General features: G+C 48.7%; 4 protein-coding genes across 6 annotated transcripts in view; 2 read left to right on the forward strand and 2 right to left on the reverse strand.

Annotated features, from left to right (window-relative positions):
• The window catches only part of LOC310675486 (uncharacterized protein), a 448,115-nt gene that overhangs the window by 134,292 nt on the left and 288,396 nt on the right, over positions 1–25,427 (reverse strand). The gene's annotated exons all lie outside the window — the stretch shown is intronic.
• LOC310675743 (olfactory receptor 51G2-like) overlaps positions 1–25,427 on the forward strand; it is a 53,311-nt gene that overhangs the window by 23,456 nt on the left and 4,428 nt on the right. The gene's annotated exons all lie outside the window — the stretch shown is intronic.
• LOC310676823 (uncharacterized protein) overlaps positions 4,297–25,427 on the reverse strand; it is a 28,545-nt gene continuing 7,414 nt past the window's right edge. The window contains exon 2 of the mRNA XM_083439000.1: positions 4,297–6,824. Coding sequence (XP_083295126.1) covers positions 5,865–6,824 — 960 coding nt within the window. The 3' untranslated portion in view covers positions 4,297–5,864. The remainder of the gene's footprint in view (positions 6,825–25,427) is intronic.
• On the forward strand, positions 15,991–24,990 carry LOC310675701 (olfactory receptor 51A7-like). 2 transcript variants are annotated; one of them, XM_083436725.1, is made up of 3 exons: positions 15,991–19,834; positions 19,874–20,218; positions 23,625–24,990. In XM_083436725.1, exon 3 carries the CDS (start codon positions 23,628–23,630, stop codon positions 24,633–24,635), a length of 1,008 nt encoding a protein of 335 aa, XP_083292851.1. In that variant the 5' UTR covers positions 15,991–19,834; positions 19,874–20,218; positions 23,625–23,627; the 3' UTR covers positions 24,636–24,990. The 2 variants fall into 2 exon arrangements, with proteins under 2 accessions (XP_083292851.1, XP_083292852.1); XM_083436726.1 differs by having other exon boundaries at positions 15,991–20,048.

Raw genomic sequence — 25,427 nt, forward strand, 5'->3', positions numbered from 1 at the left:
CAAGCCTTTTAGGGTGTTGCAGGGCCACTGCCCAGCAGACCAGACCCCTGGAAAAAAATATCATTGTGTAAATCGATCAGCATTGTAGTGCAAACTCTTCCTAATACAGTACACACATTTTTGTATGCAGTTCTAGCACACACATTTTTGCAAGCAATTTCCCCTCATTTTGTGCGTGTGTGCATGTCATTTTCATTAATACATGCATTTTCTTGCACATTACTCAGAATATACACATTTTCTGTACAGATTTCTTTGTTAGAGAATTGCATCACAAAATTCAGAGAAATGTGAATTTCAGAGGATAGCTCTGTTTCTGTCATGCTGTCTCTTTGTGAGTAGCATTTAAGGATGGATAAGGTTGAGGTAATGGCACCTTCATTCTCCACCCAACCACCCAAGGCCTCTCGCTATTTGTGTTTCACTGCGCTCTATCAAGAAGGCTGCCAACTGCAAACCTCAGCATCTTATTCCTTTATATAGGATGAAGCATCTCTGCATAACATCTAAGCCTTCCCTTCTAAAAAAAATTTAACAAACCAGCTTTTGACCATTTCTGTGCTGCCAAAATTTTGGACCACAACTTCTATCAACCTCAATCAGCACAGCTTTTTGAAGTTGTAGTCTGAAACATCTGGAGGGCACTAGGTTGGCAAAGGCTGCTACAACCTCATTGCAGAGGCCCTTTAGGCCCCTTTTAACTCTACAGATGTATGATTCTTTGAACTTGTTAGGGGTTTGAGCAGGTCTTTTCTCTCTCTCTCTTCAAATACTTGGCTAGTTTAGATGTATTCAAGTCTCCAGGGCCATATGAACTGCATCCAAAAGTATTAAAAGAACTGGCAGATGTGATCTCAGAACCACTGGCAGTCATCTTTGAGAATTCCTGGAGAACAGGCGTAGTCCCGGCAGACTGGAGGAGGGCAAATGTTGTCCCTATTTTCAAAAAGGGGGAAAGAGAGGACCCAAATAATTACCGCCCAGTCAGTCTGACATCAATACCAGGGAAGATTCTGGAGCAGATCATTAAGCAAACAGTCTGTGAGCACCTAGAAAGGAATGCTGTGATCACCAATAGTCAGCATGGATTTCTGAAAAATAAGTCATGTCAGACTAACCTGATCTCGTTTTTTGACAGAATTACAAGCCTGGTAGATGAAGGGAACGCAGTGGATGTAGCCTACCTTGATTTCAGCAAGGCATTTGACGAGGTGCCCCATGATATTCTTGTAAAGAAGCTGGTAAAATGCGGTCTTGACTATGCTACCACTCAGTGGATTTGTAACTGGTCGACTGACCGGACCCAAAGGGTGCTCATCAATGGTTCCTGTTCATCCTGGAGAAGAGTGACTAGTGGGGTGCCACAGGGTTCTGTCTTGGGCCCGGTCTTATTCAACATCTTTATCAACGACTTGGATGATGGACTCAAGGGCATCCTGATCAAATTTGCAGATGACACCAAACTGGGAGGGGTGGCTAACACCCCAGAGGACAGGATCACACTTCAAAACGACCTTGACAGATTAGAGAACTGGGCCAAAACAAACAAGATGAACTTTAACAGGGAGAAATGTAAAGTATTGCACTTGGGCAAAAAAAAAAAAAAAATCAGAGGCACAAATACAAGATGGGTGACACCTGGCTTGAGAGCAGTACATGTGAAAAGGATCTAGGAGTCTTGGCTGACCACAAACTTGACATGAGGCAACAGTGTGACGCGGCAGCTAAAAAAGCCAATGCAATTCTGGGCTGCATCAATAGGAGTATAGCATCTAGATCAAGGGAAGTAATAGTGCCACTGTATTCTGCTCTGGTCAGACCTCACCTGGAGTACTGTGTCCAGTTCAAGAAGGACACTGACAAACTGGAGCGTGTCCAGAGGAGGGCAACCAAAATGGTCAAAGGCCTGGAAACGATGCCTTATGAGGAATGGCTAAGGGAGCTGGGCATATTTAGCCTGGAGAAGAGGAGGTTAAGGGGTGATATGATAGCCATGTTCAAATATATAAAAGGATGTCACATAGAGGAGGGAGAAAGGTTGTTTTCTGCTGCTCCAGAGAAGCGGACACGGAGCAATGGATCCAAACTACAAGAAAGAAGATTCCACCTAAACATTAGGAAGAACGTCCTGACAGTAAGAGCTGTTCGACAGTGGAATTTGCTGCCAAGGAGTGTGGTGGAGTCTCCTTCTTTGGAGGTCTTTAAGCAGAGGCTTGACAACCATATGTCAGGAGTGCTCTGATGGTGTTTCCTGCTTGGCAGGGGGTTGGACTCTTGTGGTCTCTTCCAACTCTATGATTCTATGATTCTTCCTCTCTCCCTGCCTAACTGCCTTCCATTTACTTATCTATCATGGCACAGTATAAACGAAACACAACTCACCGAAATGACCTTCAGTTAGAAGATTCAAAGCAGGTTGGTTCAGGTAGGCTTTGGGTGCCTTCTTCCAGCTTTCTGAAGCTCTGTCATAAGAAGACAACCATCCTCTAGCCTAGGGACATGTGCTGATGCCTGCAACAATATCACAACAGAAGAGCCTTCTTTATATGTCCCTTTGCACCTCTCCTGGGAAGCGCTTGCATTCAGCAGAAGCTGCCCCTGGGAAGCTGCCCCTGGGAAGCCTGGGATAATTTCCTAGGAGCCAGGTAAATTTTGCAAGACCTCCATCTGTGGACAAGTGGCTGGGGATCAGCTAAGTTGTTGCCATTGTAGCTACCAGTATGTTTAAAATATTTGTGCCACGTAGTCTGAACATGTTTTATTTATTTTGCAGTGGAATCCTATAGCTAGCCACTCGGCAGTAAGTCCCACTGGATTTAAGGTGACCGACTCCCAGTTGGGCATGTCAGAGGAATCTCTTGAAAATGACAATCAAGTTGATGTGCTTCCATCTGTCCATTTGACTTCCATTGTGGCACAAACTCTCTTCATTGAATGAAGGGAGAGCCAGTGTGGTGTAATGGTTAAGAGCGATAGACTCGTAATCTGGTGAACCGGGTTCGTGTCTCCGCTCCTCCACATGCAGCTGCTGGGTGACCTTGGGCTAATCACACTTCTTTGAAGTCTCTCAGCCCCACTCACCTCACAGAGGAAGGGAAAGGAGAATGTTAGACGCTTTAAGACTCCTTCAGGTAGTGATAAAGCAGGATATCATATCCAAACTCCTCCTCCTCTTCTTCTCTGTGAAAGCTCTACACCTTAGTTCTCTAGGATGAACATTTTTCCTTAAAAACATGCACAAGTTACTTGTAAAAAGATAAGTAAAGCCTCAAGCAAGCCAAGGTTATCTTGGGAGTGGTATTGGAGAAACCCAGAACTGTGGTTTTGGGTGGCTTTAAAATCCACGCTGAGGATGCCTCAGGTCTGTTTTGGGAGTTCATAGCATGCATGGTGACCATGGACCTGTCTCCAGTGGTCATCAGTCCAATGCACAGAGCAGGGCATAGCCTTGTTTAAGTCTTTGGTCTTCCTGGGATAGTGGTGGTCTGAAAATAAGAGGAGTGGAATGTCATGGTCAGACCTCTTCATGGTGTGGTTTGGACTTACAGCAACAATTCTCTCCTGCAAGGCCAGATGATCAGATAGGATCATCTGCCCCCAAGGTTATGTCCAGAGTGTAGGACTGGGTGAGTGTTCCTCAGCCCCCTGTCATTTGTGCTATGGGGTTCCACAGGGTACTGTTCTCTCCTCAGTGCTATTTAATACCTATATGAAACTGTTGGAAGCCCTCATTAGGAGTTCTGGAGCAAAGTGCCACCAGAACATTGATGACACACAGCCCTACTTCTCCACTACATCTGAACCAGGAGCGACTGTGAAAGCTCTGAACTGGCGTCTGAATGCAGCGGTAGACTGGATGAGGGCCAATAAACTGTGCTTGAATCCTGGGAAGATGGCAGCTCTTTGTGTGGGTGGGGGTACACTCCCTCTGAAGGAGCAAGTGTGTACTCCTGGGCACAGTTTTGTCACTAGAGGCCCAAGTGTCCTCTGTGACCAAGAGTATCTTTTACCAGTTTTGTCTAATGTGCCAACTAAGGCTATACCTAGACAGTCTATGAGTTGGCAAACTCAAGGCAACATGCTGTATATGAAGCTGCTCTTGGGTCTGTTTCATATTCTCCAACACAACGTGGCCCAAATCCATCATCTTATGGGTCTGAATTCCCGTGTGAGTCACATGACCCATGTGAGATCATGGACCTGGGAAAAGTGCTTTTTGGGGGGCACAGTGTCCAAAAACAAGCATTTTGGGGGGCTGTGCAAAATCACAGGCCCCCAAAAATGATTTTTTTTGGGGGGAGGGCAAGATCTCAGCCTGAAATTGTGTGAGAACAAAGCGCCCAAAATGTCCTGGTTTGTCCAGTTGATGAGTATGCTGTTTTGGAACTCCAGCTGGTGCGGAATGCATCACCCAGACTGCGGATGGGGACGTGGTTGTGAATATCTGACACCATTGTTAAAACAACTGCATTGGCTGCCCCTGCCTGCTACTGAGCCAGGTTCAAGGTCCTCGTCAAAGCACTGAACCACTTAAGTCCAGTGCGCCTTAGAGATCACCTGAACACTTGTATCCCAGCTAAGTCACTGAGTTCATAGGCATAGCAAACCATAGGGAACTGCCTTATGCTGACTCAGACCACTGATCCACCTACCATTGTCTTGTCTACATTGACTGGCTGTGACTGTCCAGAGTTTGAGGCAGGAGCCTCTCTCAGTCGTATCTGGGGCTTGAACCTGGGACCTTCCTCAGGCAAGGCAGATGCTCTTCCACTGGGCTGCATCCCTTCCGCCATCATCTGCAGGAGAACTGTTGTTTGATCCCTGAGTTGGCAAGGCTCAGTTGACCATGAGAAACTCAGCTTTTGGTGTCATCAACCAGTATTGTGCAATACTCTGCTAATAGTGATTATATTTTAACTTCCAAAGTCTGCTGAAAACATTTCTGTTCCATCAGACTTGTGAAGGCAATTAAGAATACTGATTTCGGATTTTAATATTTTTATATGGTTATCATTGTATGGTTTTATGTAGAATTATTGTAAACTGATCTGATATTTTTTATGAATAGCAGTATGTAAGTATTTTTTATAAATGCATTCAAAAATGTTTTGCAATAGATATTTACATATTCATTGATGTATACAGGTGCCTTTTCTTGTTTCAATTTATTGCCAAAGGCAGTTGATGTGCACTATAACTGCAATCCTAGCCATGTCTACTCAGAAGTAAATCCCATTAAATTCTTTACAACAACAGCAAATCAGAGAGGCTTTCCCTCAAATTTCACTTTTAATCTACTATTGTGACTTTTGAAAACCAATGGAATGCCTCATTATTTTCATATGGAAATGTATTTCTTTCATAAAATTTATACACTGCCTGATTGTAGAAAAATCCTCAAAGGCACTTACAACTTACAGAGTAAGTTGGGCAGGATTGCTCTGTCAATTTCATAAATAAGTACAATTTTATATACTAAATTATGAACTATGTATTTTATGTTGTTAAAGCAGTAAAATAAAACTTGATGAGAAAGCACGTAGTGTAACCTTTAATTTCCCCCAAAAATTCATTCCCCTCCCACACGAGCGCCTCCCAAAGCAGGATTTTTCCATGCTTCAGAATTTACAAAGCTTTTAATACCTAATGCAGCAGCAAAGTAAAACATTTCTATTTCCTTCCCAGAACGTCCAGTGCATGTATTTTTAAACTGTTGTTTGTATTTTGGGCTGTATAGCACTGTAGGGACAGGAGCCAGAAAGTGGGGTAGAAATTCAGAACCAAAACAATGAACAAGTAAATGAACCATAAAGCAACATAGTTGAAGAATTCTCAGTGGAAACCCGGAGTATCCAAAGCCATTCCTAGTGGATGGTCCTTTTCTTACCAAATGCCATCAGGATGCCCTTCTGAATGGGCTGAGTTTTCACGCTGTACACAATGGGATTGAGGACTGGTGGGATGAGGAGGTAGACATTGGCCATGAGGATATGAGCAACGGGGGAAATGTCCCTCCCAAATCGGTGTATCATTGACACCCCAATCACGGGAATGAAGAAGATCAAGACAACACAGATGTGGGAGACACATGTGTCGAAAGCCTTGAGCCGCTCCTCCCTGGAGGCAATGACTGTGATGGTCTTAATGATCTTTATATACGACAACAGGATGAGCAGAGAGTCTATCACCAAAGTGCAAAGGACAACACACAAACCATAGACACTGCTTACTCTTGAGTCAGAGCAAGAGAGCTTCAGCACATCCTGGTGTAAGCAAAAGGAGTGGGAGAGCAGCAGGGTGCCCCTGGGGTACTTGTACGTCCTGAGTAGCCATGGTGTTGGCAGCACAATGCCTGAACTCCTTGCGGCAATGGCCAGGCCAATCTTGACCAACGCTGAATTTGTCAAGATGCTGCTGTATCTCAGTGGGTTGCAGATAGCAATGTAGCGGTCAAAGGCCATGGCCAACAGCACTGAGGACTCCATGAAAGAGAAGGTGTGAATAAAGAAGAGTTGTGTGGCACAGGCGTTAAAGTCAATCTCGCTCACATTGAACCAGAAGAGCCCCAGCACCGTCGGTAAGGTGGAGATGGACAAGCCCAAGTCGGTGATGGCCAACATGGAAAGAAGAACATACATGGGCTGGTGAAGGCTTGGGTTGGTCTTGATGACAAAGAGGATGGTGCTGTTGCCGAAAAGGGCCATGAGGTAGATAGTGCAGAATGGGACGGAGATCCAGTGGTGATACATCTCCAGCCCAGGGAATCCCATCAGCATGAAGGTTGGCGGACTGAAGTCACTGCTGTTGCTCAGAGTGGGCATTATTTGGGATCAGGAAGGGATCTAGTTACAGACTGGAGATTTTATTTTATGTTAGAAAAAAAAGCAGCAATTATAAATCCATTGCAGTACATAATCTAGCAGCAGACCATCAATCCATGAAGAACATAATGGCATTAAGGACGCTGAGAACTGAGTTAGGTCAGTTGTTTAGAGTGTTGTGCTGATAATGCCAAAGCTGTGGGTTTAATCCCCTTATGGGCCACCTGCACATTCCTGTATTGCAGGGGGTTGGACTAGATAACCCTAGTCATCCCTTACAACTCTACAATTCTATGATTCTGTGGTGTAGCCATCTTAAATATCTCAAAGGCTGTCATATGGAAAATGGAGCAAGCTTGTTTTCTGCTGCTTCAGTAAGTAGGATCTGAATCAATGGAGTCAAATGACAAGAAAGAAGATTCCAACTAAAAATTAGGAAGAACTTTCTCATAGTAAGAGCTGTTCAACAGTGGAATGGACTTCCCCAGAAGGTTATGGACTCTCCTCCCTTGGAGGCTTTTAAGCAGAGGTTGGATGGCCACTTGCCATGGATTCTTTAGCTGTCATCCCTGCCTTGCAGGGAGTTGAACCTTGGGGTTACTCCCAACTCTACAGTTCTCTGTTTCAATTATTCATTGATTCTAGAAAGAGAAGAGCCCTCCTGAATCAGACCAAAGGATGATGCAACCCAGCATCCTTGCCCCCATAGTGAGCAAGGATGCATGAGCAAAAAACATCTTGAAATTCATTGATTGTCATAATCTTGACTCTTCAGGGCCCATCTGGTGCTAGATTTCCCCCAGCATCGCAGTCCTGATCTGAATCAGGCCTTTTACAACTGCTAATAACAGTTTTAAAACCTGCAAGGGATGGATTTCCCATGTCACTCACATCTAATAGTGAGCCAAAGAACATAAGGAGAGCTTGCTGGATCAGGCCAGTGGTCCATCTAGTCCAGTATCCTGTTCTCACAGCTGCCAACCAAATGCCCTAGTGGGAAACTCCCAAGCAGAATTTGAACACAAGACCTCTCCACCCTCTTGAGGTTTCCAGCAACTGCTATTTGGAAGCATTGCTACCTCAGACTTTGAAGCAGAGCAGAGCCATCTTGGCTAGTAGCCATCAATAGCCCTCTCCTCCTCCATGGTTTTATCTAATTCTCCTTTAAAGCCATCCAAGTTGGTGGCTCCCTCCTGTGGGAGCGAGTTCCATAGTTTGACTCTGTGTTGCATGAAAAAAAGTCCCTTCTTTTATCTGTCCTGAATCTTCCAGCAGGTGTCTGGCTTAACAAACTCTGGTATTCCCCCTACCCCACTCCCTCCTTAACTGCCTTTTGGGATGTACCGTATTTTTCCCTCTATAGGATGCACCGGACCATAGGATGCACCTTGTTTTAGAGGGGGAGAACAAGTAAAAAAAATCTCCCCCCTCTGCTCAGCGCCCCTTCAGCGAAGCGGCAGGAGAAATGGAGGCCCTTCCATTTCTCCTCCCACTTGGCTGAAGGGGCGCTGCACAGCTCTCCCTCTCTGCTGAAGCCAGGAGAGTCTTTCTCTCCTGGCTTCAGCGAAAGGAACCTGAAGCCTGCGGAGCGCAGCGGGAACTCACGCTGCGCTCCACAGGCTTCAGGCGGCTATCCCTGAAGCCTGGAGAGCGAGAGGGGTCTGTGCGAGAGGTCGGTACCTCTAGCTCTCCAGGCTTCAGCAAAAGCAACGCGAAGCCTCCAGAGTACAGAGGGAGCGCTCCCTCTGCGCTTCGGATGCTTTGCGTTGCTATTGCTGAAGCCAAGGAGCCTGCATTCGCTCCATAGGACGCACACACATTTCCCCTTAATTTTTGGAGGGGAAAAAGTGCGTCCTATAGGGCGAAAAATACAGTAAGTAGAAAAGTTTCTCCAGACGTCACCACTGTGCACTTTGCTAACCTTTACAAGCAGAAGAGTAGTCAGCCTTCAAACCGAGAGAGCCCACAGGCATGTTGGGAAATTTGCCATGTATGGTACAGAGTCTCTCAGTCCTATAAGGAATATTCCAGCTATCCTTCCGATCACTCTGGGGCTCTGGCAATGTGTGAATCTCCTTCCTATTGTTCTGTAGCGGTCTGCCACTGCCATCATGCAAGCCTTGTTCTAGGCAGCTTTTGAAGTAGTGAGGTTTTATTGGATGGGGAATTCCTTAAGGAGAATCCCCAGGTGCAAGTCTAGCTTGTGGCTGGCGTCATTCCAAGGAGTGGCCTTGGGGAATGAACAGCAGAGCCATTTGGACCTGAAGAACATTCTGGTGGGCATTCGGATCTTCAGACGGCACCGGGCCATTCCCCCTCCCCCCTCCATATGTTAATCCTGTGTAACCCAACCTCTTCTTAATGTATTTGTCAGAGCTGGCTCCTGGTCCCAGCTCACCAAGGACCAACGCTAGCCGGTAGTAAAGTATCAAAGTCTTTATTGAAGAATAGTTTCCATTTCCAAGCCTCAGCGTCCCAGCTCTACGTCTGGAGTCTAGACCGGCGAAGCTCCGTCTGAGTCTCCGCCCCCTGTGCACCAGTTTAAGACTCTAATCTTACTCCACCTCTTCCTTCTCTCTCTCTTCCTCTGGGTCCTACTACCCCCCGGGGTCTCCTCCCTCCTGGACTCTTCTGACGCAGACGTTGACCCCTCTGACTCCTCCCCCTCTCTTCGGCGGGCTTTAGGACCTGGCTCCCTACCCGGGCTGCCCACCTTGCCGCCCTCCTGTACATTTGAACTTGGCGCGCGCGCGCGTTCAACTTTCCTGATGACCGTTTCCTCGCTCCCTGACGAGGGTGTGGTCACTCCTGCCTCACGTTCTCCCGCTGCCCGCGCGCCACCTGATCCCGATGCCTGGGACTCCTCCCCCCTACTGCCCTCTGGGGGGGACGCTGGTCCGGATTTCCAGCTGCTACTCTCTGAGTCCCCTCTGGCCCCTTCTTCCCAAGGTGCCCCCCTGGGCACTCCCTTTGCCCTGACTATGGGGGCCCCTTTCTGTGAATCCTCCGAGTCACTGGAGAGACTCAGAGACCTCGGACTGCTGTCATCGCTGACATTTCCTTCGGACTCCTCCCCCTCGCTCTCCATTTCCTCCCTCTCCTGTGACTCTGCTCCTGAACCCCTGACATCCATCCCCCCCTCGAAGCCCCCCCTTCCCCCCTCCCCCTCCTCCGGCGGGGGTGCTGGGTGCTCCGTCGTTGTGGGGGTGAATGGCGGATACAGTTCGTCCCCCGTGGCGTGCATCCAGCCGGATAAGTCCGGCTCGTCCTCCTTGTCTTCGCCGACCTCGATCTCCTCTGCTTCCATCTCCGTGCCGCCATGCTCGAACCCAACGTCCTCCCCCAGCACGTCCATGTCCATCTCACCCTCGGTCCCCTCTGGGTCCGTTGCCTGCCAAGGACCCCCCAGCCGCCTCCTGCTCCACCGCTCCTCTCCTCGATCGTCCCACCAAAACGAGCGGTCTGAGGCAAACCCCGAGGGCGAGCCCTCCGGGGAACGTGTTTCTATTGCCGGTTCCTCGTCCGAGGTGAACCCCTGGAATGTGCTGGTTGAAAGCGTGGGTGTGAAAAGCCAGTCGTCGAAATACTCGGCTGGCATGGGCCTGTGTGGGAACAAGGCATGAAACTCCTCCTTGAGAAGAGGCTCGTTCAGGGCATAGTCCGGCACCCAACGGTTGGCGCTGGCCGGGGTACCTTCACTGGCGAGAAAATATTCTACTCCCTCTTCCCCCCATCTCGAGTCTAAAATCTCTGTGACCTGATTGATGGGCACCCTTCTTGGCGACTCCCTCCTTGGGGGGGTCTCTCCATACAGGTCTGGTGCCGTGCCCTGCGCCTGAAATCGGTGAGGTGCTTTGTAGGGCGTGAGCACCGACCTATGGAATACTGGGTGCATTCTGGATCCCTCCAGAAGTGTCAACCGGAAGGCCACCGGATTGATCTGTGCCTCAACTTGGTAAGGTCCTAGCTGCTTATGTCCGAGTTTCTTCTTAGCTAATGATCTGGTCGGCACTGCGTGGGCCGCTAACCACACCCAGTCTCCCACCTGTATGTCCTCCCCAACCCTTCTGTGCTTGTCAGCCTGCAGTTTGTATGCGTGCTTTGCAAGCTCTAACTGCCTCCTAAGCTGTTCGTGAACCTCCTGCAATTCTGCCGCCAAGACTTCCGCTGCCTGTGGCTCCCCCTCCCCCAGTCTCTCTAATCCCGGGAAGGTTCTGGGATGCCTCCCGTTGTTGGCGAAGAACGGTGTCACCCCCGTGGACACGTGCTTCGTGTTGTTGTAGGCGAACTCAGCGAGCGGCAGGTAGTCCACCCATGTTGTCGGCTGCTGATTTGCATAGCATCTCAGGTACTGCTGCATGATGGCGTTGACGCGCTCCGCTTGTCCGTTGGTCTGCGGGTGTCTCGCCGACGCTAGGTTGATCTTGACGTTCAGGAAACCCATCAGCTTCTGCCAGAAGTTCGAAATGAACTGGCGCCCCCTGTCGGACAAGATAGACCGTGGCAGACCGTGCACCCTGAAGACGTGGTCTATGAACAGTTTGGCGGTCTGTTCTGCCGTGGCCACCTTCGCGCATGGAATGAAGTGGGCCATTTTAGTGAACATGTCCACCACCACTAGCACTGCCGTCTTACCCCTTGAGCTGGGTAAATCCGTGACAAAGTCCAGGGCCACCCTCTCCCACGGTTCGCTCGGGGTCTGCAGCGGTTCGAGCAGTCCCGCTGGAGGTTTGTGCACTGACTTGGCCCTTTGGCAGGTGTCGCACCTCGAGACGTACTCCGCGACTTCCCCCCTCATCTTGGGCCACCAAAAATCTCTGGCAACTAGTTCTGCCGTCTTCTCCTTGCCAAAGTGCCCGGCGGTGGGTGCGTCGTGCAACTGCTGCAGTACTTTCGCACGGAGGTCGTCTCCCGGTACATAGAGTGCTCCTCTGCGGATGAGCAATCCGTCCCGTATTTGGAACTCGTCGTCCTTCACCGTGCCCTTGCGCACCTCCTCCATCTTGGCTTGTGCGAAGGGGTCCTCCTGCAGTGCTCGACGGACCGCCTCCAGGTCCACGGTTGCTGAAGCGCACGCCCACGCTTTCGGAGCGAAAATGTGCTTGGCCGCTGCTGGTGCCGCCTCTTCGAGGTATTGCGGCTTTCTGGACAGTGCATCTGCCATGATGTTGTTGTCGCCTGGGATGTATTCTATCCTGAAGTCGAAATCCGCAAAGAACTCCGCCCATCTGATGTGCCGCTGGTTCAGGAACCTTGCCGTGCGCCAGTACTCCAGGTTCTTATGATCCGTGCGAACCTGCACTGTGTGTTTGGCCCCGATGAGGAAGTGCCGCCACGCCTTGAATGCTGCATGAATGGCCAGCAACTCCCTGTCCCAGATGGTGTAGTTCTGCTCCGACTTGCTGAGCTTCCTAGAGTAGAAGGCACACGGTCTCCAGTCCCCATGCGGGTCCTTCTGCAACAGTACGGCGCCCACGGCTCTGTCTGAGGCGTCCGTTTCAACTCTCATCGGTTTGCTGGGATTCACATGCAGTAGCTGCCCTTCGGACGAGAAGAGGCGCTTAAGGTTCTGGAAGGACTGCTCCGCTTGCTCCGTCCAGATGAACTTCTTCTTCTTGGAGCTGAGCGTGTCGGTAATGGCCGCTGTCTGCATCGCGAAGCCCTTGATGAACTTGCAGTAAAAGTTGGCAAACCCCACAAACCGCTGGACCTCCTTCCGATTGCGCGGGCTCTTCCAGTCCAACACTGCGCGAACCTTGGCGCTGTCTATGGCGAGCCCCTTGTCCGACAGCTTGTAGCCCAGGAAATCCACCTCCTTCCTGTCGAACTGGCACTTCTCCAGCTTGGCGTACAGCCGATGCTCCTGCAGTCTCTGCAGAACCTCCTTGACGTCTCCCTCGTGGGTCTCCTCAGATTCTGAGAATATCAGGATGTCGTCCAAGAAGCAGACGCATTTCTTGTAGAGGAGACCCGCCAGGACGTGATGCATGAAGGCTTGAAAACAGTGAGCGCCATTTTGTAAACCGAAGGGCATAACTCTGTATTCATATGTGCCCAGGGGCGTGAACATGGCAGTCTTCCACTCGTCTCCCTCCCGTATGCGAATCAGGTTGTACGCCCCTCGCAGATCCAACTTTGTAAAAACGCGTCCTTTCCTCACCGTTGCAAGCAGGTCATCTATTTTGGGCATGGGAAAGGCCGTGGGCTTGGTCTTGGAATTTAAGAGCCTGAAATCCACTACAAGCCTCTTTTGGGGCGTGTCCTTTTTCTTCACAAAGAATACAGGACTGCCCCCCGCTGCTTTCGACTCCCGGATGAAACCGCGCTTCAAGTTGAGGTCTATGAACTCCTTGAGCTCCTGCAGCTCGTCTTCAGACATGGAATACAGTTTCCCGGCTGGCAGCGTCGCCCCTGGCAGGAGGTCAATCTTGCAGTCATAGGGCCTGTGGGGAGGCAGCTTGTCTGCTTCCTTCTCGCAGAAAACCTCCAAAAACGCTGTGTACTTGCGTGGCACTGCTTGTAGCGTGCCTAATTGTAGCTGCGGGTCTTCCCCTCCTTCTTCCGGGCTAGGAAGGATGCAATGTTCCGCGCAATAGGAGGAGCCGAAGGTCAGTTGGCGCTGGTACCACGCCAATGCTGGGCTGTGCCTGTGCAGCCAACTCATGCCCAAGACTACCGGCGTGTCCGACAGGTGGGTGACATTGAAGCTGATGACTTCCTGGTGATTTCCAATCCGCATCACCATTGGCTGCGTTTGTTGCACCACCTGCCCCCCTAACAAGTCTCTGCCATCCACCGTGACAACTTTCAGGGGCAGTGTGGCTGGTAGCAGTGGTATATTGTGCTGCTGAATGAAATCCAGTCCTATAAAGTCGGCGTTGCTGCCGGAGTCAATGGTGATCGGCACTTCCAGAGTGCGTCCATTGGGCAGTTGGAGAGACGCTGTAAGCTGCACCACTGGTTTGGGTGGGAGGGGGTCTGTGGGCTGCAAAAGTGCTGGGGATTGCTTCATTGACTTGTCTGGCTGGACCCCAGTGCCTCTTCCTCCAGCCAGACTCCGTCGTTTAACTGTTGCTGTGTTCTCAGTTGAGTTGCTTCTGTGACTGTTGCCGAGGCTGCAGTGTGCTTGTGGGGCCTCTGGGGACACTCTTTCGCCATGTGCTGAGCACTGTCGCAGATGTAGCACTTCCTGTTCCCTCTAGGAGGCTTCGTTTTGACTGCTCCCGGTGTTAGGGCTGACTGAGCCCTGGCACCTCCGATCTCCATCGGTTCTTCTCCCCCTCCCTGCGATGGTGTGGAGTGCGCACGCGCTGCTTCTTTGGGAGAGAAGGGAGGTGCTCTGGCTGGTGCCCTTCCCCAACGTCCTTCTTCTCTGTTCCAAGGACGTTCCTCCAGATGCACCCCAATTTCCAGAGCCCTCTGGACTACTTGCTGGGTGCTCCTTGGTCTCTCCCCCCTTCCAATCTCCGCTTTTACATCTGCATTCAAGCCCTCCCAAAAGAGGTCTCTCACTGGCGCAGAATCTTTTTCCCATCCCAGTGCATGAACTAGTCCGAAAAAGCGTGCATGGTACTGCCTCACGCTGGCTTTGCCCTGTTTAAGTCCATGTATGTCTCTCCTGGCAATATCGATGTCTATCTTTGATAAAAAACACGAATCCATTGCTTTAATGAAAGCCTTCGCATCTTGGAGCGCCGGATCATTATCTCTCCATAAATTCCTCAGCCACGTTTTGGCCTCCCCATGCAAATGGGACAAGATAAACCCCACTTTCTCTCTCTCATCTCTAAAGTCTTTGTCAAGCAGATCCAGCGCAAACAGCAGGTCTGCTCTGAAGTTGGGGTACTGCTGTAAACTCCCGTCGAAATGAGATACAAGGCTGCCTCCCCTTCTCCCCAAGCCAATGCCCTCTGCTTTGGGTCCCGGTTGCCCCTGTTTAGAAAGCACGTCCAACCTGACTTGGAGATCCCGGCAGGCGTTAACCATTTCCTCCTCCCTTTTCCTGGATGCAATTACCTCCGTGCTGAGTTGTGTCACAGCTTCTTGCAGGGCTGCTAGTTGCTCTTCCGTAGTCATCTTGCCTGAGTTTTGTGAGCTCTGGAAGGAGACGGAGCTTACTGTCAGAGCTGGCTCCTGGTCCCAGCTCACCAAGGACCAACGCTAGCCGGTAGTAAAGTATCAAAGTCTTTATTGAAGAATAGTTTCCATTTCCAAGCCTCAGCGTCCCAGCTCTACGTCTGGAGTCTAGACCGGCGAAGCTCCGTCTGAGTCTCCGCCCCCTGTGCACCAGTTTAAGACTCTAATCTTACTCCACCTCTTCCTTCTCTCTCTCTTCCTCTGGGTCCTACTACCCCCCGGGGTCTCCTCCCTCCTGGACTCTTCTGACGCAGACGTTGACCCCTCTGACTCCTCCCCCTCTCTTCGGCGGGCTTTAGGACCTGGCTTCCTACCCGGGCTGCCCACCTTGCCGCCCTCCTGTACATTTGAACTTGGCGCGCGCGCGCGTTTAACTTTCCTGATGACCGTTTCCTCGCTCCCTGACGAGGGTGTGGTCACTCCTGCCTCACGTTCTCCCGCTGCCCGCGCGCCACCTGATCCCGATGCCTGGGACTCCTCCCCCCTACTGCCCTCTGGGGGGGACGCTGGTCCGGATTTCCAGCTGCTACTCTCTGAGTCCCCTCTGGCCCCTTCTTCCCGAGGTGCCCCCCTGGGCACTCCCCTTGCCCTGACTATGGGGGCCCCTTTCTGTGAATCCTCCGAGTCACTGGAGAGACTCAGAGACCTCGGACTGCTGTCATCGCTGACATTTCCTTCGGACTCCTCCCCCTCGCTCTCCATTTCCTCCCTCTCCTGTGACTCTGCTCCTGAACCCCTGACAGTATTCATTATGTAATCTGTGTAACCCAACTTCTTCTTAATGTATTCATGATGTAACTGTGATGTATTTTGCACTGTATTCTGGGACATGGAGGGAAGTTTCAAAAGTTCATGTCACCCCTTTCTCGCTCTTCAATCTCGCCTTGAACCTGTTGCGCAATAAACTTGGATCTTCTGCAGCTTGCTCCTGTCTCCGGCTGAGCTCATTTTCCTCCGCAGGGACCCGCGGACTTAGTCCGACGAGCTGGGTGGCAGAGCAGCCTCGCACCCAGATTTTACCGTAACAGGATCAATAACTGAGGTTTGATACCAACTGGATTTTTTTAAAAAGTATTTCCAAAGAGAGAACCTCCACTGTTTCTCAGTCCCTCAGGACACCGCTCTGCAGCTTGTGATTTTCTTCACAAGGCAGAGTTCAGCTTAATTTGTCTGCAATTATTTTTTCTATTCCAGTCTTAGAATGAGACTTGCCACTAGGTTTCCCACATTTTCTCTCTCTCTCTTAGCAGCCAGTAAGACAAAGAGCTTTGTATAAATCAAAAGCCCCCACACACTATAGTGAAACTTAGTTTTTCCTAATAAAGTGAAGGCATTCTCTTAAAGTTCCTGATTGAATCTTATTCTACTTAACTCTTTTTAAAAATCTGCTGTCTGTGACATGGATGCTCTCCAAATGTTGCTGAACTCAAGTCCCAATATTGTAAGAATATAACATAAGAAGATGATGTGCTGTTGGATCAGGCCAAAGCCCATCTAACCCCACATCCTTTTCTTGCAGAGGCCATCCAGATGCCTAGGGAAAGCTTGCAAGCTGGACCTGAGTGCAGCAGCCCCAATAACTAGCATGGCCAATGGTCACAGATGATGGGAGTTGTAGTCCAGCACTGCCTTGAGGGTCCTTACGGGTGGGTCTATGGTGTTTCTCATCAATGGTTCCACCCTTAGTCCATGTGACCTTTAGTTGATATTCCTGAATTGCAGGGGATTGGACTAGATGCCCTTTGAGGTCCCTTCCAACTCTGTGATTCTGCAACCTGTTTGTGGTCCCATCCGTCAATGAATCTGCAACATTTGAGCGTTGTCCCACCCACTGTTGGGTGGATGCTCTAGGTCAGGTTGTTTGTGGACCAGATGAGTCACCAAAGGAACCTGGACCCCTATTGATTGCAAGGCAACCGAGCTGCAAATGGTTAATGTTTTCTGGGTGTCAGGCTGGAGCCCTCCTCATCTCCCAGTCGGGCTAATGGATGTCACTGGAAGTGACAGATGGCAAGAAACAAAGAGGCTGGCTCTGCCTAGTCTGGATGAATAAAAGGGGCTTCTTCTCCCACCGCCATGCCATTCTCTCTCCCCCTCCCCCCCACCAGGAGTCTGTAGCAAGGCACAAGTGAGAAGGGCTTCTATGTTTTATTGGAAAGTGGATATTGGAAAACTGCTACAATGAGATTTATGGAAACTCAGTCGGGGGAGATTCGAGGAAGTTGCTTAACAATGAAAATTAAATTGGGCTTCAAACAGTTAGATGTTTATATGTTTGTTTGTTTGTTTTCTTTTTAATATTGTAATGTTTTTTATTTTATGTGTGTTTGTTGTAAATTATGAAAACCAATAAAAAAAATTGGGGGGGGGGAGGGAAGGGCTTCTATGAGCAATGGAGGTTCCCTTGTAAATTTAACCACAGGTGAGGGAGGGGATGGGCAGCTGCCTAGGATGGGTTGAGCCCAGAACTGAAGGCTCCCATGTCTCACCACATATAAGGCATCTTGGGCAGATGCAACGCCCTGGGATCTCAGGTTGCAGCTGCTCCTCCTGCCGTTGTTTCGAAACAGTGAAATGTATATGGCTAGACTGGGAGAATAAGCGGTTCACCTACAAAGGAACCACAGCAAAAGGAGAAATGGAACACGGGAAGAAGCCTTCTACTGACTCAGACCATCGAGTTCAATGTTTTCTACAGTGACTGGCAGCCAAACTCCCGCGTTTCAGGCAAGGGACATTCCAACCAGCCATCAGGGATCGAACCTTCTGCATGCAACTCGGGTGCTCTATCACTACGCTACAGGTGCCTTTCCCGTCCACAAAGCCTCCCTCTTCTTAATCTTTCCTGTCTGTGGGGACATTGCACTAGGGTAGTAGTCAGAGACTGTCTCAGACAGTGAATGGAAAAGGTAAGTTTGAGGGGGTGGAGAAGATTCAGAGGGAAACCCTGGCTGGGAGTGGAGGGGGACACTCTCAAATTCATAATATTGTTACACGCCGCCCCATCTCCACAAGAGTGAGATTCCAGACGTTGCATGCCCACCTATTAGGGTCTGTGTTCCCTTTTGGGACAATGAGGCACAGTGGAGAATGTGGTGTCTTTATGATACATGGTTTTATTTACACATACATGCAACCTGCACCTAGATGGAGAGATTGCAGAGCCATCCTATGAAGGTCTGGTTTCTCCCATAAGGGCAGCATTGGATTCAAAGGACAGCAAAAAGCCACCCTCTGTGTCTTTTGGTTTCAGCTTGTCATTTCCAGCTCACTTGAAGTGCTGCCCCTCCTTCTCCTTCTCTGCTGAGCTACCTCGCTACTAACTGACTCCAAAGACCTCCCCTAGGCTACATCATCCAAAGGTGAAACCCCAAACCTAGACTTTGCCTCTGCCCACTGGCACCCAGCAAAGAAGGAGTCCCACTCCCCCTTGCCAGGCAGTCTTGCCCTCCAATGGTTTTCTTGATGGGCCATCACTGGCTTTTGTCCCCTGCTAATGGCCCATCCAGCTAGCTCCACAGGGCTGGTTTGCCTTGTTAGCATAACTAAATTCAGGGGGTTTCTGTGTTTGGCAAAGTTTAATCAATAGCAGTCACAAAATCAAAAGACACCTGCTTCTTGGGAGAAAAGCAATGGCAAACCTAGACAGCCATGGTCTTCCCAGTAGTGATGTATGGAAGTGAGAGCTGGACCATAAGGAAGGCTGATCGCTGAAGAATTGATGCTTTTGAATTATGGTGCTGGAGGAGACTCTTGAGAGTCCCATGGACTGTAAGAAGATCAAACCGATCCATTCTGAAGGAAATCAGCCCTGGGTGCTCACTGGAAGGACAGATCCTGAAGCTGAGGCTCCAATACTTTGGCCACCTCTTGAGAAGAGAAGACTCCCTGGAAAAGACCCTGATGTTGGGAAAGATGGAGGGCACAAAGAGAAGGGGACGACAGAGGACGAGATGGTTGGGCAGTGTTCTCGAAGCTACAAACATGAGTCTGACCAAACTGTGGGAGGCAGTGGAAGACAGGAATGCCTGGCGTGCTCTGGTCCATGGGGTCATGAAGAGTCAGACACCACTAAACAACAACAACCCTTGATTGGTGGGGTATAAATAAAGTTACTACTACTACTACTGCTAAATCCAGGAATCATGGGGAGGACCTGGCATCCAGGAATTTAGGGGAATCTAGCCCCCCACAAACTTATAACAATATTCTGCTGGAGATGTTTTGCTTGAGCTTTGCATTACAGAATCAAAAGTTTTGCAGGATTTTTATTGTGGGCATCACCTGGAATGAACAGATTCATGTTCCCTGACCCCCAGATGAATGCATTTTGTAAGACTGCCATACTCTGAATGTTCTTTACTTGCTCAGAATTCAGGGAAGCAGGTTTCGCTCCTTTGTTGTCAGTTTGCATCATGATTAGCAATGGGTGATCAAGCTCTGAAACTCTAGGGGCCATAAAAGGAATGAAGCCTCCCCCCACATTTCCCAGGACTCTGGTGGTGCTTCTTATGTTCTGATCTGGCAGTGTTTGCCACCTTCATTCATAGGAGGGCTGGAAGCACCAGAAGGAAGGTGCCAGGTGGGTGGACCCAACTGATTAGCACAAAGGAGCGTCTGATATAATTGGAGTGACAGGGACTTTGCTCAAAGGGAGCCATTGAGATTAGGGTTGGGTTTCTCCTGCCGGCACCAGGGAGCAGTAATCTTCAAAAATGTGTCACCCGAAAACAATGAGGAGGATTTGGAGCCCTGGCTTTCGAAGTCCTGAGGGCAACTCCAGGCCCTGGTGTCTGCACTGCAGATGCAAGTGACCTGCAAGTTCCCTGGAACCCTCAGCACCTCGCAGAATTAATCCGGTTAGTTATTCTGCTTCCGTGCATCTTTTCCTGCAAGCTCCCGCAGCTGTTTCATAGGCTAATGTGAGACTGTCCTTGTGTTTCTCTCTGATAATCTGACCTGAAAACACAGAGGAGGCTGGCTTGCTTTTCAGGGAAAAGGATCCCCGATGAGGAGGTGTCTTGCCCCATTCTGAACATGCTCCCTTAGGATGGAGAACTTCCCAAGGAGTTCAGGGGAACTTATTTCCTGGTGAGGATGCTTCGGGTGCTGCTGGTCTTAATCTTGCCCAACAAAATAGCAGCAGGATGAACGGAGAGGTTCAGAGCAATCAAGCAGCTTCCCTTCTCTACCTCTATTTCTAAGTATCTGGAAGCTGCAGCTAGCACAGAATTGCTGACAGGTGGGAGGCCTTGTCAGAGGTAGGTGACTTCAATGTACTATTTTTGGTGGCTACTGAAAACATTCTTCTTTAGACAAGCCTGTCCAGAAATGTAGAATGTTGGTGTGTGCTTTATTCTGTTTGTAGGTTATTGTTAGTTTTATTGATCAGGTTATAGTTTCATTGGTCCCAGTTCGGTACTGCTTAAATTTTATGCAATGCCTAAATAAGAAACGAATCCGTTCTATGATTCTACATGCCTTGCCCTGGGAAGAAACCAGTGGCACCAGCTGCTTTTCCTTGGCGCCATTTGGGTTTGTACATAACAACCTTCTCCAGCCTGCCCACTCCTGCCGGCTTGGTGTTTTGGACTACGGCTCCGTTGGGGCTCCAGGGTGGGGAAAGCAGATGCAAATTCCTTCCCTGCCACCCAGCCCACAGCCTGGCACATGCAACTACAGCACAGCTCTGGAGTGTATTATTTGTTCAATAAAATATATTTATTTTACATCTGGGAAGCCTTTTGCCACCATCACTTGTTATGGAGAGGGAGCAGGCAGAGCTGCATCGGCAAATCTCTTCCTGCACAACCGGATTGCTGGCAACCTCCCTTAAAGAATGTAAGAGCCTTCATTTGAGGAAGCTGGGATTGTTTGGCCTGAGAGGTGTTATGATAACCATCATATCTATCCCTGGGATAGCTCAGTCGGTAGAGCATGAGACTCTCAGGGTTGTGGGTTTGAGCCCCATGTTGGAAGGGAAAGATTCCCGTATCGCATGGGGTTGGATTAGATGACCCTTGGAGTCCCTTCCAACTCTACAATTCTAGGATTCTGGGAAAGTGCAGCACAGCAGCAGGAGCAAATGGCAGCAAACAGCCATTGCCCAAGAAGAGAGAGTGTGGCATGGCATGGCACAGTCATGCAGCTGAGCGTTCCGCTGGGTGGATGTTCCCTGTGAATAAATAGCAATGGGGAGGGCACAAAACGCAAGAGTGAGCTGTTAGTTAAAAAGCCCCCCCCCCCCCCTTTTCCCTGGAATGAGGCACTGGAATTATTCCAGGGAACGGAAGGCAGAACAGTTCCTTCTTCCCACTGTAGGGCATGAAATTAAAAGGAACTGCAAACTGCGAAGCAGCCAAAGTGAAGTGCAAGGCAGGTGCAGAGTGAGACAAAGGGAAGTTATTTAGAGTTTTGAATCAATGCTTCCCTTCCCTTCTGTATAATGCTTGTCAGGTGATTCAAATGCAAAGCAAAAGATGGAATACAGAGCCCAGTCTCCTGATGCTTCTCTTCTTCAAAAAGAACCCAAGCCAGAGGTTGTCTTAGGTTCGCGTGACCATTGTGGCTGTACTGGTCATTGCTGCAGAGGGTGCCACAACAATGCTGTAGGATGGAGTGCAAAAGGCAGGGGCAGCGGGGAAATTTTTTAGTGTTGCACAGGTTGCCAATGAAATCTGAGAGGCCAAAGCCTGCCACTGTCCAAGGCGTGGCCGCATAGGTTCTTTTTTGCTGGCCCAGTTCGGATTCAATCTGCAGCTGCAAAAGAAGAATCTCTAAATAGATAAATCACCCAGCTTGAACTTGACACTTTTTGAATTTGTGCAACAACAATAAAAACTGCGCTTAACCAGGCACTCAACAATTTGTATTGATTTTTAGAGAGGGTTTACTCTCTCTTCTGTTATTGCTTTGTTCTGCATTAGGCAGCAGGAGTTATTCTGGCGAAGAGAAGGTTGGATAGTGATCTGTTAAGAAAATGGTGTGGTTAGTTTTGGCTAGGCAAATTATTATTATTATTATTATTATTATTATTATTATTTATATCCCACCCTCCCCAGCTGAAGCCGGGCTCAGGGCGGCTAACAACGATAAAACAGTACAAAAGTACAGCACAAACAACACTCTAAAATCATTCAGTATAAAATTAATTAATTCAAGCCACTGGCAACCATTGGGCCAGAGCTCCGTGAAGATTGCCGAGGGAGGGAGTCAGGCTGTGCCCTGGCCAAAGGCCTGGTGGAACAGCTCTGTCTTGCAGCCAGGGGCATTTGAGAAACATTTGCATTTTAGTCTCACTCTTAGGTGCTTGCAGATAATGGTGATGATCAGGGATCCTAGGGAGAAGACATGCATTTCAAAGAGTTTTGTGGACTGCAGACATATTGAAACCATCTGATTTATTATTACTATTTTAAGATTTTGCAATTTAGCAACACCCATTTAGTGCAGCAAAGTATAAGTAAGTGGCATTACAAGTAAAACATAAAAGGGGGGCTTGAGAAGAAAGAAAGAAATGACAAATTAAGAGAGCATAAACTTTGGGATTAGTATTGAATGGAGAGATATCATCAAATACACCATCACTCCAAAAAGTCAGTCCCATGGAGTGTAATGGGACTTGCTCCCCAATAACTGCACAGGGATGATGTTCCAAATCTTCTTACTTCCATCAACCGCATGGGAGAGTCACAACCCAACTGATGCTTCAATCCAATGTGCAGTTATTACACTGGCTATACATTCCGTATGTTAGTTACCAATGACATAAATCAATCAGCTATTGATTATGGTCTACCAACTATTAAAGAAAGTACGAAATCAGATCCTGAATGCTATAATACCATCTCTGTTTAGTGAAGATCAAATTTTATTTCTGTGCAAAATAATTGAGAATGAATGTCCACATCATCTTCATGATCGATTTACATAAGGTAGAAACAAAAAGCCTCAGCAAATGTGAGTTTAGTTATGTAAGTATTAATAATTATATTACCTGTCATTAAGTGCTTAATTTTCTCATTCACTTCATCCTCTTGAGCATGCAATGTATTGACCTAGTCACTTAGATGATTTTTTTTTATAGTGAGTGACTAATAAATCAAATAAAAAATAACAATAAGAATTTTGGAATGAAAAAAGAGATTTGCATAATCCACAATTAGAGGTAGTAAACGCTTCTGAATCCCACTTGCTGGGCGGGAGTGGCTCTTGTGCCTGAGTCCTGCTTGCGCGTTTCCCACTGAGACATCTGGTCGGCCACTGGCCTGATCCTGCAGGCTCTTCTCATGTTCTTATTTACAGTCTTAGTTTCATTCCTTTTGCCAGCTTTGCATTGGGTGGTCTTGATGAGGCACTTCAAACTCAGTCACCTGTTGACATTAAATTGTCATTTGTTGCAACCAACATTGCCCAGCTGAGACAAAGCACAGCTCAGTGACTCCTGAGAAACCTTAGAAATGTGATTTGAGCGGTGAGGTGGTGGCGATGCTGCTGCATTGGCCGCGTGTTACTGCTTTTGCAAGGCATATATTGTGCACAGACATTGTATTTTTGTGGTTAAAATTCTCCATGTAAAAGCAAAAGTGATAACTTGTGTGATGACTTTAAGAATAATCATTCAAATGCACAATTGCTTCACTTCTCGTTTCTTGCATCCTTTTCTAGAGAATGGAGCTGCTAGACCCTCCATCAACGATGAGTAATCACACCATTCTTCACCATCCTAATAATACTGCCCTCCCTGGGCTTCTCTTTCTCCTGATGGGTTTTCCTGGGCTGGAATCCACCCCATATTGGCTGGCTTTCCCCGTGGGCACAGCCTACCTGCTGTCCGTTCTTGGGAATGGGGCCGTCCTCTTTGTCATAATCACGGAAACAGCCCTCCATTCCCCCATGTACATCTTCCTTGGCCTGCTAGCTGCCTGTGACTTGGGCTTGGCCACAGCCCTCCTGCCCACAATGCTCCGGGTCTTCCTCCTTGGATCAAGGGAGATCAGTCTGGACGCTTGCCTCTCCCAGCTCTTCTTCATCCACACGTTCTCCATCATGGAGTCCTCTGTGCTCTTGGCCATGGCCTTTGACCGCTTTGTGGCCATCTGCTACCCTTTGAGGTACACCTCCATTTTGACCAGCTCCAGGCTGGTCCACATTGGCTTGGCCATTGGCCTCCGGGGTGTGGCCTTGCATGTGCCAATCCCCTTTCTTCTCAGGAGGCTGACTTACTGCCACCATATTAACGCCCTTTCTCACTCATACTGCCTGCACCCGGATGTGATGAAGCTGGCCTGCCACAAGTCCAGCAGGGATGGCATCTATGGGCTCTTAGTGGTCTTCTCCACTATGGGTCTGGACCCACTACTCATCGTCTTGTCTTACATCTGGATCTTGAAGACTGTTGTGGCCATCACCTCGCTGGATGAGCGCCACAAAGCTCTCAACACCTGTGCCTGCCACATCTCTGTGGTCCTGCTGTTCTACACCCCCATGTTGGCATTGTCCTTGATCAGCCACCTCAAGCTCCACACCCCGCCCTTTTTCCACATTCTGTTGTCCTACATCCATTTCCTGGCCCCACCTTTGCTCAACCCCGTGCTCTACTGTGTCAAAATGAAAGAGGTGCGCCAAAGGATATCTGCAAAACTCTTTTTGGCCCAAAGGGTCCATTGGGAAGGCTGAAGACCCTTGTCCACCTGCCCTGCTGCAGAATCAGAAGGGAGGCCAGCTCCATGAGGGCTCCATTGCCCTTCCCAATAGTTCAAATCCCCCATCTCAACTTACTCCCCTTTTTGTATCTGCTCCCAGCCTAAAACAATGCACATTCCATATGGCCATGCCATCAGCACACAATAGCAAAACAGCATCCTTGAGAGCAAGTTCCATCTTCTGCCAGGTGAAATCTCTATGTAAAATGAACACAGGCTTGCAAATTTGTGCCATAGAATTTGCCTTTTCTTTACACAGAAGCAATCCATGTCCAGTAAGGAAATGGAAGGTCTTGTTTCAGTGCTAATAAAGTTTTAAATCAATTTTCTACTGTTTGTTTGTGAAATTGCTGCAATCACAAAAAGCTGTATAGCTCCATATAGCAAGTCCAACAAATTTAACATGGGATAAAAATTTCATTGACCAGAGTCCACTTCAAATGCATTGTATGCGGTGGACTTTAGTCCACAAAGGTTTCTGCCCTGATAAGTCGGTTAGTCTTGAAGGTGCTGCAAAACTCTGTCACCTGTCCCACCCTCTAAACCAAAATTTGGACCACTGACCACAGTGTGGTCCCATACTCAGCTCCAGCACCCCCTACCCTACCCCATAAAAAGCATTATTCAGAATAGGGGTTTGCACAACCCACCAAGGAAAATAGTGGCACAGTAAAATTCAAAACAGTAACCATTATTGTACACTTATTCAAAATCCAATTAAAACTAGTTAGTTTAATGAATTAATTAGTTTAATTAATTCAACAAG

This window comes from Podarcis tiliguerta, assembly GCF_965153285.1.
Source record: "Podarcis tiliguerta genome assembly, chromosome: 4".
NCBI lineage: Eukaryota > Metazoa > Chordata > Lepidosauria > Squamata > Lacertidae > Podarcis > Podarcis tiliguerta.

Coding starts and splice junctions, on each gene's coding strand:
- LOC310675701 (XM_083436726.1), top strand. CDS start 23,628: ATGGAGCTGCTAGACCCTCCATCAACGATGAGTAATCACACCATTCTT.